This window comes from Vicia villosa, linkage group LG4, assembly GCF_029867415.1.
Source record: "Vicia villosa cultivar HV-30 ecotype Madison, WI linkage group LG4, Vvil1.0, whole genome shotgun sequence".
NCBI classification, from domain to species: domain Eukaryota; kingdom Viridiplantae; phylum Streptophyta; class Magnoliopsida; order Fabales; family Fabaceae; genus Vicia; species Vicia villosa.
Genome location: NC_081183.1, coordinates 143,287,168 through 143,305,533, shown reverse-complemented (window position 1 = coordinate 143,305,533; position 18,366 = coordinate 143,287,168). Strand labels below are relative to the sequence as shown.

Genomic DNA, 18,366 nt, shown 5'->3' with positions numbered 1-18,366 from the left:
AATATTAATTTAACTATTCTAATTAAAATACATAACAATATTAATTATTAAAATTGTATAAGAATTATTCTAATAAAAATTTTAATGATAAAATTAAAATGATACCTAAAATTACACAAGAATCCCTAAAATTACATTTTAATTAAAATATAAAAATAAGACAAAATTAACTTTCATTATTCACATGATCAAACTTCTCTCAAATATGTTCCATTAAATCTGTTTGAAGTTGCCGATGGTTTTGTCTTTGGTAAATATGTGATATCATTTCAAATAATATGATCAATCTAGCAGTGATGGAGCCAGAAAAATTTGTTGATAGGGGCACAAATATATTTCACATAGTTTGAAAAGATAAAAATACTTTGAATTTTTACAATATATAATTATAATAAAATAATAAACTTTAAATATATTAAAGATTATATTAATCATAAGGGTCTTGCTAACCAGTGCCCTCAATGCACTCTTTAAACATACTAAATAAAGAAAGTATTCTTTATAAAAGTCAATATTTCAATTTCCAAAACATTTTTAATGCATTAAATACACACATTTTAATAAAAATTTATCATTTTAATCACTTAAAGAGTGCCCTAAGGGTTAGCATTTTCCAAATTATAATTATTTTTTTCAATTATTTATTTTTTTAAATTGTTAAATTATTTTTTTATTATCAACACAATAAAAATGTGTCTTTATATATATATATATATATATATATATATATATATATATATATATATATATATATATATATATATATATATATATATATATATATATATATATATATATATATATATATATATAGGGAGCGTATCCGGTGAGAACTGATATCTATTGTGAGAAATGAGAACTATCAATATCAATCGTCAGATTTAACTGACGTCTAAGATTTAAAAATTCCATATCAAGAACAACATACTTAATTATTTTCTATTAAGCTTAACATTTAAATATTCTATAAAAAGAAATAGTTACCATAAAAAAAATTTATTTTTTGAATAAATCATTATTAAAATATTTTTTATAAACATACTTAATATTTAGTTAAAATATTATAAGTACAAAATATAATTCAAATGTATTCAATATTTTTATTTAAAATAAAATTTTTTAAACTTTAAATATTTTTCAATATTAAAAGAAGATTCAAAAATAAAAAAATAGTATTAATTTGTTTTGTTTTGTTTTGTTTTTATTTTTAATACCAGGAAGATAAGTAAATAGTTTATGTTTCTAGTGTTAAAATTATGTCATTTAATTTTTTTAAATATTATCTCTTCTATAATTTAATTTAAAAAAAATATTTTAACATTGTATCTCGTATTTTATATAATTTATATTTTTTTACGATTTATTTTGGGTAAATAAATTGTTCAGAACTTAATTTTAAAGTCAAACATGACATACAATATTTTAATATCAATATACTAAATATTACTAAGTAAAAAATTTAATACTAATTACGTAGTTCATTCCTAAAATTATCAAAAATTAAAAATAATAAAATAATTTAATTTTTTAAAGAAAACAAATATTTGTTTTGTAATTAACAATGGGTCAAACTGACTCAAATTGATACATAAAAACGCTAACTTCACCGAATACCAATTACCAATTGTTTAAAAAATCAATTTTTTAAAGTTACTGTTAATTAAAGGAATGAGATATTTAATTAGTGTAAAAAAATTTATTAGTAATATAAATTGTGATGATTAAATTGTAATTAAAATATTGAGAGTCCTTTTTGATTTCAAAAGTAATTTTAAAGAAATTTAATCAACAAAATAAATTGTGGAAATATATACTTCGATATATAAAATTCAAAATATAACGAGAAAATAGATTTTTACTTAAATTAATTCTCAAAGTTAAAATTTTTAAATAAAATCAAATGATATAATTTTATATAAAAAAAAAGTTCTTATTAGAACGAGTAGTAAATAATTTATGCTTCTAACTATTTTAAATTAATATAATTTTGGCCGTTTAAAAAAAATATAAAAAATAATATTACTATTTTTTTATTTTTTATTTTTGAATTTTCTTTAATTTTGAAAAAATTTAAAGTTTAGAAATTTTAAATTTAAATAAATATAGTGAATACGTTGGAGATATATTTTGTACTTATAATATTCTAATTAAATATTAACTATGTTTATAAAATAATGTAATAATGATTCAATTAAAAAATAAAATATTTATGGTAAGAATTTCTTTTTATAGAATATTTAAATATTAAGCTTAGTAGAAAATAATCTAGTATGTTGTTCTTGATATGGAATTTTTTAATCTTAGACGTCAATTAAATCTAACGATTGATATGGATAGTTCTCGTTTCTCACAATAGATATCAGTTCTCACCGGATACGCTCCCATATATATATATATATATATATATATATATATATATATATATATATATATATATATATATATATATATATATATATATATATATATATATATATATATATATATATATATATATATATATATATATATATATATATATATATATAGGGGACGACTCAAGTGAGAACACTTGGTTATTATGAGAAATGAGAACAATGAATCACGACCATTAAATTTTGATTTTGTTGATTTTAATGAACTGGATTGATTTCTCTTTCTATGTTGATTTAAAATAAATATTAAGGATTCTAGAAAGAGAAACCAATCCAGTCCATTAAAATCAACAAAATCAAAATTTAATGGTCGTGATTCATTGTTCTCATTTCTCATAATAACCAAGTGTTCTCACTTGAGTCGTCCCCTATATATATATATATATATATATATATATATATATATATATATATATATATATATATATATATATATATATATATATATATATATATATATATATATATATATATATATATATATATATATATATATATATAAACATTTGATCACCTATTAAAATTTTAATCATTAAATTATTTAATCAAAAAAGTTCAGCAGTTACAGTTATTATTAATCTAAATTTTTTAAATAAATATTAAATAAATAAATAAAATCATTTCATGAACTTGCACTTGTTGAAGAGAAATAAAAAAAAAAATTTATTTAAAAAGATATAATTTTATATATCAGCTGAGTTGATGGATCTATAACAAAGTGAGGTGATACTTAAAATACAAAATTTAAATTTTAAACACATAAACATGAATAGTTGCAAAAGAAACAGATAAAAATAATTTATGTTATTACAATAGAATTAGAGAATGTAGAAGAATTAAAGAGAGAATGAAAAGGAGATAAGCTAGAGTTTATAACAATTTAATTGGATAATAGGTTACTAAAATAATCTAAAAAGGTATTGTCAGTGAATATGTGTAAGTTATAAATTTAGTTAATTTAATGTGGTTGAGAAAAATATTGAATTATATTAAAATAAATTTTTAACTTTTTGTGGGGGCTTAAGCCCCCAATGATGCATGAGTGGATCCACCCCTGCAAACTAGGATCGGGACTGACAAATACTTCAGTTGTGGAAAAATTGTTGACAATACGGTCGTATTCAAAATTATCACCACATGTGTCTCGTAGATCTTCGACAATCATGTTATGCAATATGATGCATGTTAATATTATGTGCTTCATTATATTCGCGTGCATGCACGAGCTGGACCATGTACAATTGCGAATCGGACTTAGAACACTCAAAATACTTGTTCAACATATTTATGTAAAACAAAATTAGTATTAATTTCAACATATCTACCCTATAAGAAAATCAATTCTACTTTTTGCACAGCAACCCACGTGGCTTCTCCTGAAAATGACATGTGTCTCTCTTTCCCTTTCACTTCATTCCCTTCCTCTTTCCCTTTCATTTGTTTTCCTCTCCAATCAATTTTGTAACGTTCCCTTTCTCTTTCCCTTTCACTTCATTTCTTCCTCTTTCCATTCATTCATTTGTTTTCCTCCCCTATCAATTTTGTAACGTTGGCTCTCTTAACCTTCATTTCTTTTCCTCCCCAATCAATTTTGTAACGTTGGTTGTTCCAAATATTGTCTGTTATACTCTTTAATATTTTCAATCAAATTAAATGAATTTAATTTGAATTATGTTTCAATCAAATCAAACGGTTTAATTGGAATAATCAATTTCATTATTTGTTATCAACGTACCTACTGTTACTTTTTGTGAATAGTTACGTTGCAAATAATTATTCAATTTTAATAGTTTTTATGGGTGGATTTAAATCTTACTATAATTAAAAATGTCCATATATATCAAGTGTGAGAAGTATTGCATATACTCAAAAGAAACAAAATCGTACACGTACAACGAAAGCCAAAATTTTAACATCGTCCTAATTTTTTTTATTTTTTATTCCTCCTCTCTTTCTCCCTCTTCCATCTATTAGCATATTCTTATTTCAATTGTTTCCAATTCTACGACGGTTACAAAATCAATGGGCTATTCTATGGTGCAAGATGCTAGACCTCAGTCATTGTTCAATCGAGCACTTAATCGATTTGGTGTTACCTTTTGTCCCATCCTAAGGAATTTGTTTTTTTCTTCCGAATTCTATCATATGAGTTTTGTGTTATTTTGCTTTTCTACATTTGAGGTTTTGTAAAGTTTTCTCCTTTTTGGTTTTGTAACAATTTTTATTAATGTGATGCTTACGGGGTTGTTACCATTTTGTGTGATGATGAAATCAAACACTATTAATTAGCTTAAGTGTATCTTTGGTTTCATGTTTGGAGCAGGCAGAATAAATATCAACAATTGGTTTCATGTTTAGAGTAGACTGAATAAATATCAATTGGTTTCATGTTTGGAGTAGGTAGAATAAAAGCATGTATAATAACGATGTCTTGGTTGCCAAAAGGCTTGATTTTCAATCCTTGGATTTTTTTCATGTTTTTTTCTCATCTAATTCAAATCATACTTTTCAATAGTCTGTAAATATGTGCATCATAGATGAATATATAGCTCTTGGTTAATATTATGATGAATTATTTGTCTGTGCATCATAGATCTCCATCGATCTCTCCATTCTCTCGTTGAATCTATAGCTCTTGGTTACTGTTATGAAGTAAATATTAGCAGAGTTTAGTCTCGACTGTAATCAACGATATTGTTATTCCTTGATTTACAATGACATTGGACTGTGAGATAATTTACTTGGGTCGATATTGCTTCTAAACGTGAATGGCAATGATAATGGAAAAATATTTAGTATGGAATAGGATTTTTAGTTTGTAGGGATAATGATTTGTTTGTAATTATATTTTTCATTGCACTGTGTGATAATTTGATAATTTACCTGGGTCGATATTGCTTATAATCGTAAATGGTAGGAAATCTTGGGGCATTTTTAGTGCAGTTTATTATCCACTGAAAAAATACTCAGTATCATGGAATGTGATTTTTAGTTTGTAAGGATAATGATTTATTTGTAATTATATTTTTCATGTAATATTGATTTATGTTTATCAATACAATTATATATTACTTATATTTATATAAGTATAATAATCAGGGATTTGATATTACTATGATGTGATTTCATTTATGACAACTTTAATTTCTTATTATGAATATTAATTCAATAAATTTTATTTAGCCATGTTATATCTTAATATTTATGTGCATGATTTAACTTTATATGTATTTTAAATTTTCTTAAATTCAATGAAAATAAATATTATATTCAATACTTTTTAATATACTTGATTCACTCAATTACTAATACTAAATTATTTTTTATCAATTATATTAAATAATTATTGCTAATTGAAATATATAATTTGATTGAATATTTCTTTATCACATTATTTTTTAATACTTTTTACTATTATATCTATTTGATTACACTTCTTTAATTATTGAGTTAGTCAATTTATTATTTCCTTTTCTTTACAATATGTGAAAGATTACAATTTAATATATCAAAAGCATAAAAAAATCCGTATATGTAGGGAAAACCTATAAATTACTTAGATTTAATACAAATTATTATTATTATAATTATTATTGATATTATTGGTTACATTGAATAATATCACATTGAATAGTGTGAACATCTAACATCGAATAATGCAAACATTGAATAGTGTGAATATCAAACGTTATAAAAAATATTTGTAAATAAAGTTTTTTAATTTTTGTATAATTTAATTATATAAAAAAATATTTATAATATAAATATTTTTTATTTTATCATTTATTTTATATTTAGTTTTTAATTATTTATAATTATAAAAAATATCTTTATAGAACAACTAATATTTTTCCATTTCAAATTAGCTACATTTTTTAATAGGTGTGAAATTAAAAAATAAATTTATAATTTAAATTAAATTAAATATTCATCTTTATTTTTTAAAATATTAAGTAGTCAATTTAATTGCTTATAAAAAATAAATTTTAATTCTTAAAATGTATCTATATAATTATTAACAAATATCACTCAATATATAATATTTTAATTCTTAAAATCTTTATTTTTTAATTATTTATAATTATAAAAAATATCTTTATAGAACAACTAATATTTTTCCATTTCAAATTAGCTACATTTTTTAATAGGCGGGAAATTAAAAAATAAATTTATAATTTAAATTAAATTAAATATTCATCTTTATTTTTTAAAATATTAATTAGTCAATTTAATTGCTTATAAAAAATAAATTTTAATTCTTAAAATGTTATCTATATAATTATTAACAAATATCACTAAATATATAATCCATTGAAAAATATATTACATATATAAATTAAATTAATATTTATATTATAACAATTAAATATATTAATTTATAGAACTATACAATTTCAAATTTATGATATCTTATTGATATAAATAAATTTATTATATCAATATAGAAACTCATTTTCACAATAATCTTATTTTAATGTTTTCAATTAGTATCCTATTTTTATGTTTGCAATTAATATTAGTTTTATATCATATTTTCAAATTTATTAAAAATATATTTATAATGATAAAAATAAATAAATAAGTAAAATTTTAATATGTTAAGTTCATTATTGACCAATATACATTTATTTATATAATCACAAAATGGTTGAATATTAAAATTTAAAACTTTAACGGGTCAAGTTCATTCTATATGTTTTAAGTTTAAAAATAAATATACTTAATTGTAACATAGAAAAAATGTGTTATTTTTTAATTATTTATGTAACTACTAAAGAAATAATTGAGGCAAATATTTTTAAGTAAAAAGATACTAGACAAAAAAAAAGTAATGAATGAATTAATTGGCATTAAAATTATATGATAATATAAACAATTCATAACTATTTTATGATCACCAAAACAAAATTATTGTATTAATGTAATTATTTTAATACTTTATTAATAAATACTTTATAAATTAAACAAATTACGTGAATGAAAATAAAAATAATAATATTTACACACGGGAAAATATGTTGTTGATCCAAATATTTGTATATATGGAAGAATTATATTTATACTTCAAATATAAATAAAAATATGTTTAATTTTAAAAATATCAAACTTTTTTGGTTAAATAATTTTGTTTTTTTTCATTTATATTATAAATAACGTCAAAATAAATTTAATATTTACATACGGTAAAATATATAGTTGATCCAAATATTTGTATATATGGAAAAATTATATTTATGCACTAAATATATTTAGTTTTTTAAGGCATATTTGTATTATTGTGTATATACTTAAGACAATCTATGAGTTCAAATATGGAAAAAAAGTGTGTAGTTTTTTTATTATTAATGTTTCTAATATTTTTAATTTAAGATACAATATTTTTTTAAAAATTAATATACGTGAATATACAAAAATGTGTGTCACTTATCACTAATTTTAACTTGTATAATTCAAAATATTAGTATCAAGTTTTCTATCTGACCATAGCATCTAAGAATAACGATTGGATCAATCCCCAATGGGCACCCGCAAAAATGACTATTAACGAATATGGTAAAAACCTATAAAATGAGCACGAATAATTACCCACTAAAATAAACGAGTATGGACGCGTGTACGGGTACCTTAAGTCTCACCGCGTCTCATACCCACATAATGTGTGTGTGTGTGTGTATATATATATATATATATATGTGTGTGTGTGTGTGTGTGTGTGTGTGTGTGTGTGTGTGTGTGTGTGTGTGTGTGTGTGTGTGTGTGTGTGTGTGTGTGTGTGTGTGTGTGTGTGTGTGTGTGTGTGTGTGTGTGTGTGTGTGTGTGTGTGTGTGTGTGTGTGTGTGTGTGTGTGTGTGTGTGTGTGTGTGTGTGTGTGTGTGTGTGTGTGTGTGTGTGTGTGTGTGTGTGTGTGTGTGTGTGTGTGTGTGTGTGTGTGTGTGTGTGTGTGTGTGTGTGTGTGTGTGTGTGTGTGTGTGTGTGTGTGTGTGTGTGTGTGTGTGTGTGTGTGTGTGTGTGTGTGTGTGTGTGTGTGTGTGTGTGTGTGTGTGTGTGTGTGTGTGTGTGTGTGTGTGTGTGTGTGTGTGTGTGTGTGTGTGTGTGTGTGTGTGTGTGTGTGTGTGTGTGTGTGTGTGTGTGTGTGTGTGTGTGTGTGTGTGTGTGTGTGTGTGTGTGTGTGTGTGTGTGTGTGTGTGTGTGTGTGTGTGTGTGTGTGTGTGTGTGTGTGTGTGTGTGTGTGTGTGTGTGTGTGTGTGTGTGTGTGTGTGTGTGTGTGTGTGTGTGTGTGTGTGTGTGTGTGTGGACGATTAGTTATTATGAGAACTAAGAACTTTTAATAATAACCGTACGATTTAAAATAATGCTCAGATTTGCTTTAATGTTATATATATTTATACCAGAATCTATCTATTAATTAACGTCTCTTAAAATTTAAGTAAAATCTGAGACATTCATTTTAAATGATATGGTTATTATTAAAAGTTCTCAGTTATCATAATAACTAAAGTTCTTATTTGAACGTCCATATATATATATATATATATATATATATATATATATATATATATATATATATATATATATATATATTATACATATTTGTTTATCGATTTTATTAAATACATCACTATTAGATTTGTACGCGTCTTAATACAAGTGTTGATTAATATCTTAACTCAACAATAACATCTTTAATTTTTTATTAATGTTGTTAAAAAACTTAAAATCACATGATAAATTATAATTGATCATGAATATTTATAAGAAATTCTGGTAAACGGGTATAGATATGGGTTTGGGTACTTAGGTACCTATAGGGCACAAGAACAGGCTCAAACGTTGGTGCCGAGCGGATATGGGCTCGAGTACGGAGATTTTTCAAACTGCGGTATGAAAATGGGTACTATAATGCCCTACCCATTCCCTACCAATTGTTATCCATACTAGCACATGTCATTTGTTATGTCATTATTTTTTTTGTGAAAAAAATTATTTAAATCTTTTCAATGTATTTAATATAATAAGTTATAAATCACAATTAATATTATTAATAAATTAGACATGACATTAGACTATAACTACCCATCAACAATATAAATGTTTTTTCTATTATTTTCTGATACCTCGAATTCATAATGAGAATTTGGGAAGAAACTATTGAATCCCGGGAGATTTGCGCTTACGAGGCGGATAAATCCTTAAGGAGAGTGTCACGCCTCAGGTTTGTTTAACGGTTTATAATATTGTAGGATTAATATTTGTGATTACGAAGAAACTTGACCAAGTTGCGTTAGTGGCCAAATTCTACAACAATCTTCAAAAATTATGTTTATATCCGAAAAAGTAAATTGTTCATTTAAAAATTATATATATACAAAAAATAAAGACACAGATTTATTATTTTTTTAAAAATAATAAAATTTATTGATTAAATAAATTTATCTTTCTTTTATTACATTTTGAAAACAAATGCGCGTACCGTACCCATACCCGTGCGAACGCACGGGTATTCCGCTACTTCATAGTAAAATCATATAAATGATTGTTAACATATTCAATACAATTCAATTTATTATTTTAATTTCATTTAATATTCTAATTGAGTTAGTTGTCGTTGGTTATGGAGAGCACAACATGTTATAGCTACCATCACATAGATGCATTCCAACGGTGGTGAATTATAAATACGGTCAACTCTAATAAATCAAAGCTTTAATTTATTGCATTAAAGTTGCTTTGAGTCATCCACATCACTAGCATTGATTCACGCTAGATTCACTTCCACTCCCTCCACTGAGCCAATCAGGCTCTAATACCACTTGTTACTGGGAGCGTCAGAAGTGTTAATGGGCCAAACGTTGGAGATCCAAGAGATCTTAGCGCCTCATATTCATCCAAAACCTTAAGGTAAATGGGGGTATGAGTCGTCTCTCTTATAAATCCTACATTTACACATTTCCTAATCGAAGTGGGACTTTAACACTTTCACATTTGAAACCCAAGAATCTTCTCCACAAGTGTGAGTCATCCACATCACTAGCTTTGATCCACACTTCCGCTCCCCCATCGAGCTAACCAGGGCTCTGATATCACTTTGTTTGGGAGTCCTGAGAGTATCAAAAGTGTTAATGGGCTAAATGTACATGATTCAAGAGACATTGTCACCACATACTACCAAAATCTTAAGATAATTGGGGGTATGGGTCACCTCTCTTATAAATAAAATTTTGATATAAATAATTTAAAGACTACTTTTAGAGATTTAAAAAAAATGATAAGTTAAATATGTTCTATTTTCTTCTTTTTCGTTAAATATAGCTCTTTTTAAAAACTAGCCAAAATTGTTTTTACCTATCAACATAAAAAATATTTGTTTACCAAATTTTCAAAAGCTTACACAAACATAACTATCGTGGTATAATCGAGGGAGACCTTGAGAGCAGGGTGAGGGCTTACATTTAGTCCATCATCCTTCCCAAGTCACCCTTTCGTAAGTTCAAGTGTCCCCATATTGGATCAAGCGTCCCTTTTTCAAATATGTCACCAGCGACCTGAGAGTCCTTGCCCATAATTTACAATCATGCGTAGAAAATATATCTGGTCAACGAACATGACATTAAGGGTCGTGGGATTCAATTATGCTCTCAGTGTTTAAGGGAACCAACCACCCTTTTTCGAAGTGCTTACAATATCATAGGGAGACTGAGATCTAAGCCCATGGATTATAAATAACTTGATATAATGACATACTAACCTAATGAACAACACATAGACAATTGCTTTTTACTTAACGCGAGTTAGCTCTCAATACCACAACAATTTTAAAGAATTACGAGACTTTGCACACTTGCTACTACTAGTGACCCTTTGTTGATCTTACGCAAGCCATAACTATTAAAGAAAGTGTAATAACCTTCAATATCTAAGGCTTTGACCGAAATCAAGTTGAGACGAATCATAGGAACTTGTCTCACATTTTTCGATTGAAACTTGCATTCAACACAATTTTTAACGCAAACATCTCACCTACAAACCATTTCACAAACTCCATCATTTCTCATTTTTACCGTTCCAAAATCACCAATAGTATAAGATGAGAAGAAATCACGTCTAAGAGTAACACAATATGATATAATTCAATTAATAATCCAAGTTGAATCTTAATAGACAAGATTTATGGAACTATCATCATAAATAAAGTAGACATCACTATCACGTGCAACTATTGTTATTCCCATATCATTTTTCTTCTTATTGTATTCATCTCATTTATTTGAATACTTTCTTTTGAGAAACCTGCAATTATCTTGTGTCCCATGTTGTCACAATTGTAGCATATAATTTCTTTTATAGTTCTTGACTTTTCGTGATTCTTAAACTCATCACGCTTATGAAAATTCATGGTTTTTCCTTTCCCTCGTGACTCTGTAACAAGGGCTTCAGACTGATTAGGAGTAACAATCCAACCACTCTCCTTTCTTATAACTTATTCATTAAGCGTGGTATCTTTAAGTGTTGACATTTTCAACTTTCCATTTGGAGTTGAATTAGTAAGTGACATAATAAGAACTTTTCATTAATCATCATTCAACTTAATATAGTAATTCAACTTAATATAGTAATTGCCAACTAATTTACAGTATTCGAAAACACACTTATGCTCTGCCATTAAGACACCATCCTTGTATTTCATATTAACCAATTTTTGAATCAAACGTGTGTTATTTTTTGCACGCTCTTGCACTCATACAACTCTTTCAATTTATTTCATAATTGATCAGTTTCAGTTTCAACATGTGAATATATTGAAGTCCAATCACTGTCTCATTATACACTCAAGTCCAATCGTTGTCTAATTTTTCTCCATTTAAAATGAAAAAAAAAACAAATAATAATTCAAATAAATTGATATTTTAAAAACAAAAATATTTTTCTCAAACTTGTGCAATTTATTTATTTTATTTTTTGATAAACAAGAGGGCCGAAGCCCAAGAACAGAAAAACTACGCAACAACTACTCTAGAAGTAGATAAACCAAGAGAATCCTTTTGAAGAAGAGTCTTGAGAAAATCAGGAGCCTCATCAAGAAACTTATAATCAAGCTTTAATTGCCTCCCAATCTTAGCTAGCTCATCAGCAACACAATTAAATAACAGAAAAATTGTGCAATTTAAACCGATAATAATAATAACAGAAAAATTAAATAATAAAGATATTGTAAAGATAATTTTATCTATAATATTTTTGACGATTCTTAAATGTCAATATTTTTTTAGAATTTTATAAATAAAAATAAATTTTAAATTTTAAATTTAAATAATTAAAAAATTAAAAGAATAGTAGAAAATATAAATCTTACAACAATATAGAAAAAAATCAATTTAATTTGTAGTGTTTTTGACCATTTTTAAGGATTAGTTTGTTTCAGCTTTAAAAAAACAATTTTTTTTTTTATATTTTTTAAAATAGATTTTGCAAAATTATTTTTAAAATATTACAAGTTTTTTTATATTTATTTTTTTAAAATTTAAACACTAATTTTGATATCCTATAACATAAATATACATTTTTAAAGACCAAAATCTAGTCAAAATCGCAATTTTTTCAAAAAGTTGTATTTCAAAATTGATTTTTATGAAAATCTATTTGAAATAACTTCAAAATTAAGTGATTTTTTAAAATTTTGATATCTAAAAAAAAATTCTTTAAAAAGATAAAATACTTAAAATAACATTTTAAGAATAACTATTCAAACCAAATTTTCATTTGAAGCTTTTATGAAAAGTTTCTTTGTAAATTTTTTTTAGACGAAATTTTGTAACACTAAAAAAAAATCATTTTTTTAAAAAGACAAAACAAACGGACCCTAAATGTCAAGAATTTTTTAGAGATTAGATTATCGAGACGGTGAACCCGAACTTTATGATCAAATCATCTGATTTTATTAGAGTAAGTCATAAGGTTCAATGAATATCTCTCTAATAACATAACCGGTTTTTAAAACTCTGTAATAGTATATATACCATTATGTGGGACTTGAGACCTTATAAACAAAATAATTTGACATTTGCCAATAATTAAGACAAGTAACACAAGCTTGAGATCTGTCACAGTTTCTAATAAGCAACTAAATTAATTAGATGGAAACATCAGAATTAAGAAATGAACAAAGAAGAAAAAGGAGGGTTTATATAAACAAAACAATTTACATTTTTATTTCGTTGAATAAGGTTATAAAGAACTACAAACTTGATTCATTAATACAAGAGCAATTTCAAATACAACAAACCATATCCACATCTTATTCCCATATTAAATATATTACAGAGTAGGATTGTATTGTTCCTCTAGTTCCTGCAGATAGGGTACTGTAAAACTCAGTAATGAGTTTTGCCAATATCTTATCAATAGCATTTTGACATATTTCTGGCCCTTGGGGCCAATATAATACCAAGAATTATATTTCAACAGAAGAATGAAACAACAAATCAATTAACTATGCACACAAATATAAACAAATAGTCAGTTTAAGTCGAAGATTTAAAATAGGCCATTATACAATTATCTGATTTAATCAACCCACGACAAACGTATATACTTTCATATATCCAAACCCAAAAGAGAAGAGAGTACATAAAGAACTACATTTGAAACAAACAGGTTGCAATATGTTTGTTTTACTTCAACTGCAGCAGCTTCCACCAGCAGCAGAAGGGCCATCCCTACCTCCAGATGGTCCGGGAATTCCACCATATCCTACTTTTATTCCATAAGACTGCAATCATATAAAAATTATCAGTGACTTGTTTCTTGAATCAGGAGGCTACACTGTTCTCATTATAATCATAAAGTGGTAAAACAGTCGAGGTAAGGAATGACAAATCTAAATTGATGAAATAAGAAAAGCTAACCTCATTTGATACATCAAAAACTCCATCCTGAATCTTTTTGTATATGGTTCCAGCTGTTTTTATGAAAGCCTGTAAAAGGATAGGTTATATTAAAACTTTCCTACACAGACAATTTTCCAAAATATTCAACCTAAGAACTTAGTTATGGACAAACTACAAAGTCTGACTTTCCTTGTGGGAGATGAGAAATAAACAAAGAAAACAAAAGTATATGAGGTGACTTCTGACCTCTTCAACATTCTGAGCAGTTTTTGCTGAGGCCTCCATGAAGATCAACCCGTGCTCCTTTGCAAACTGTTCACCTTCTTCTGTGCTTACAGCCCGTCTGTGAGCAAGATCACACTTGTTTCCAATCAGCATAATTGTCATATTCGCATTTGCATGCTGCCTTGCATCTTCCAACCAGCTAGCCAAGTGATTAAATGTCTCCCTCCTATTGGTAGACACAGGGTCAGCATTATTTATACTACCTTAGTTAAAATAAACACATAGTTCTAACATGAAAACTACATAGACATTGATCCATGCGTCAAAATTGTCCTACATATTATGTAGCTCCCTCAAATTGGATACACTCAAGACACATATCTCCTAAACATATATAAGAACTCATGTTTTCTACCAGAATGCTTTTCAATAAACTGATTTTTTGTTCGAAGCACACATCATATCTTCCCTAAAAAAATTCTAAGTAGTTTAGCCCAAGTTATAAAATTTAAACAGTTTAATCTTCCAAATAAACAGACCAAACTGTTTTACAAATCATATTTTAAGTGATGGAAGATATAAAATACAATATTGTATGTAATCCTGGAGATGGATTGCAAGGTGATGGTAGATCAAGTTAATAACCCAAAAGAATATCATTCATTCTCTGCTAAGTGCCATCATACGATAATGTATCTCTTTTAATCTTTTTTTCCCAAAACTTTAGTGTGAGGTCATTCTAGAGACAAGCGAACCGAGTAACTCATAGTCTAGCATGAGTGACTCCATTTATGACTTGTCCCGCGATTTTCATTATTGCTCACTATGTATTGCTTTAATTTTAAGTGAAAAAAATTGTTGTAATTTGGGATTTCAAAACAGACAGTTTAATCCAAAAACTTGAGGATACCTGGTTATATCATAAACAAGCAGTGCACCTGCAGCCCCTCTGTAATACGACCTTGTAATAGATCTGAAGGATTCTTGACCTGCCTGAAATATAACGAGGAAGTTCAGTACCTTCAGGTTTACAATTCATTAAACTCAACCAACAGATGAAGAATATTTTCCATCACTGAAATTTGGATAACCATTCTATGCTGAAAAGAGACTGGATGTTGTTTTTACATCTCTCTTTACATAATAAGTGGAACACTGCTAAGATTTTTGAGCATCATAGACAGAGATATAGCGCAAAATTTCAACACAGTTACAGACCAACCTTCTTGACTTGCATAGTTATTTTACCAGTTTTTGAGGTAAATAAAATATATTCTGTCAAAAAGATAAACAAAAATAACACAAAAACAACTTTGATAAACACCATCTCACACTTCACCCATAAATCAATATGCAGTTTCTTTCCCTAGTTGATTAAATGAGATCTATCTTATAGAAAGAGTAGAAAAATGAATGGCAATTAGAGGCATGCATTGTAGTCAAAATTCAAAAGTACATAATCGATTTGTAGACACCGCAAAAGCTGCAGAGTGATGCTTCAAGTAGAATCAAGTTTAAAAAGTAGAACTCCTATTTCTTTCAAATACGAAACAACTAAATAGCATAGTCAAATCAAGTTTATCAAGTTTGACAAAGTGAACGCGCATTTATGGATTTTGGCTACGAAACCAAACATATGCAACAACCATTACCCTCTTCCTATAATAAACTTGAAGGGCATTAGAATCTATTTCGGTAGTCAATCTAGAAAAACTAACCATTTGAAGACTGAAAGGAACCTTAAGGGTCACCGTTACCAAATCCCATATCCCACTCAATACTCCCATCTAATGGATAAAATTTTCCATTTATAACCCATGACCATTTGAGAAGATGGGTTGAGAAACCTATCTTACCTCTACAAAGGCATAGATTTACTTTACGTCTATACAAACTTTATAGATAAATTCATGAAATTAGTAATTTGGTTCTCATTCTCCACAATTTAAATGGTTAACCCCCAAAAACACTAGACACCACACTCAGCATGGTAGGGACAGACTACAAATATGACAAATGACGGCATCCAACCTTGGCCCATTACCCAATATGGTTCCTATCTGCATAATTCTTCATACGAAAACCACCCAGTGATTCAACATAAAATAATACTAATATAAATATCATCTTCAATCAAATAGGAATTTTTAGGGTAAACTTGCACCCCAAAATGTCTAAATAAAAGGTTGTCGATTAAAATGACGATCACAACCAACTACTAACTGTCCTAGAAACTAGAAAATACAATAAATAGTTCATATTTGCAAATGACTATAAACATTGAACAAGTTGTAAGAATTTAAGAAAGAGTTGAACAAACCGTATCCCATATTTGCAACTTGATTGGCTTATTATCGATCGTGATCATCCTAGCACCAAACTCAACACCAATGGTCAGGTCATGGACAGGTTGAAAGCGCTTGTCGGTGAACTGAAGTAGAAGACACGACTTTCCAACTCCTACACAATTTTTTAACAAAAGGATCAAAAAATTTAAACTGCACTAATATCAAAAACAAAATAAAACTAAGAGGAACAAACTATAACACACTCTATTAGGTTCTAACCAGCAATTGAATTCGATTGCTCCCAATCGATCATACTCATTAAAAACAAGTGCTCAAAGTTCAAAAACCATATACTATAACACAATCACAATAAATAAACGTATCTACAAATTAATCAAATTACATTAATTATAACAACACCAAGATAATCAAATCATAATCAAATATTTTTAATTATCATAATACTATATCGAATAATTCTCAAAAACAAAAACCCCTATGAACAAAACCCGATCGGGAACAGAAGCTGGGAACTCTACGCACACGCGTGATCAAGGTTTAACGATGATGATAATTAAGAGAATTGATTAATTGAGATTAAGATTAATAAAAAAGGATTAGAGAGGGTTAATTGAGATGATTACCAGTATCGCCGATGATGATGTACTTGAAGAGATATGCGTAAGACATTGCTGTGTGCGAGAGAGAACGAGAAGGAAGAGGAGAGAAAGAAAAAGCGAAGAGGGGAAAAAGGGAGAAGGAAAAAGAAGAGAACGAAAAAATTAGGAATCGATAATTGAGAGTCAAAATCGAATTATAGAGTTTGTTTCCAGCGAGGCAAAATACGTTTTGCTTTTCAGTTTCTCTCTCTAAATTCTTTCCTTCTTCGTAACAACTTTCTTCTTCCCTACGAAAACGATCATACTTTACACGTTCATATCATATTATAAATGTTGTATTATTAAATTTTAAATTATACTTTCAAGGTTAATACACAATCATATAAATGTTTTATTAGTATTAAGTTTTAAAATTGTATTTTCAGGGATAAATATAAAAATAATTATTTTTTTTGGGTGAGAATAAAAATAATTATTAGAATATGGTTCTGAGTCATTGTTGATCATAGGATAAAAGTTGCATTAAAGACGTGATAGCATATAGACATGATTACTTATCATGTCGGCTAACCTAAACTTGGGCCCAAGGATAGGACATGAGTCTACATAATTTGGAAGTTGGGCCTTTTGGGCCTACTACACATTTGACACTTTCTAACTTGACAGTTTCTTTGGACCCCAACCTTCTTGAAAATCCGCAGCAAAATTCTAAAAATGCCCTCATATTTCGGAAGTACATCTCCGAAGTCAATTTTTATGAAAAAAAAGGTGGTTTCGGATGTCCACTTCCAAAAACACTTTTTTCTAGAAAAAATGTGACTTTGGAGATGCACTTCCGAATTCACCTCCCTTAAAAAATTTCGGAGATGCACTTTTGAAATATTGTCTGACACAAAAAACATAAAACAAACGAGCAACGCTTCGATTTATCATA

The 18,366-nt window shown here is 27.1% G+C and overlaps 1 protein-coding gene across 1 annotated transcript; it reads right to left on the bottom strand.

Moving 5' to 3' along the window:
* Window positions 1-13,882: 13,882 nt before the first annotated feature.
* Window positions 13,883-17,743, bottom strand: LOC131595362 (ras-related protein RABB1c). The gene is made up of 6 exons (XM_058867702.1): window positions 17,457-17,743; window positions 16,845-16,984; window positions 15,435-15,517; window positions 14,546-14,750; window positions 14,318-14,386; window positions 13,883-14,181 (listed from the first exon to the last, which is right to left on the bottom strand). The coding sequence occupies exons 1-6, from the start codon at window positions 17,500-17,502 to the stop codon at window positions 14,089-14,091; spliced, it is 636 nt and encodes a 211-aa protein (XP_058723685.1). The 5' UTR covers window positions 17,503-17,743; the 3' UTR covers window positions 13,883-14,088.
* Window positions 17,744-18,366: the final 623 nt, after the last annotated feature.

Excerpts from the sequence above, each read along its gene's own strand:
- LOC131595362 (XM_058867702.1), bottom strand. The coding sequence starts at position 17,502 with ATGTCTTACGCATATCTCTTCAAGTACATCATCATCGGCGATACTG. Across the intron at positions 14,387-14,545 it reads CTGCTCAGAATGTTGAAGAG|GCTTTCATAAAAACAGCTGG; the intron begins GTCAGAAGTCAC and ends ATCCTTTTACAG. Across the intron at positions 14,182-14,317 it reads TTTTTGATGTATCAAATGAG|TCTTATGGAATAAAAGTAGG; the intron begins GTTAGCTTTTCT and ends ATATGATTGCAG.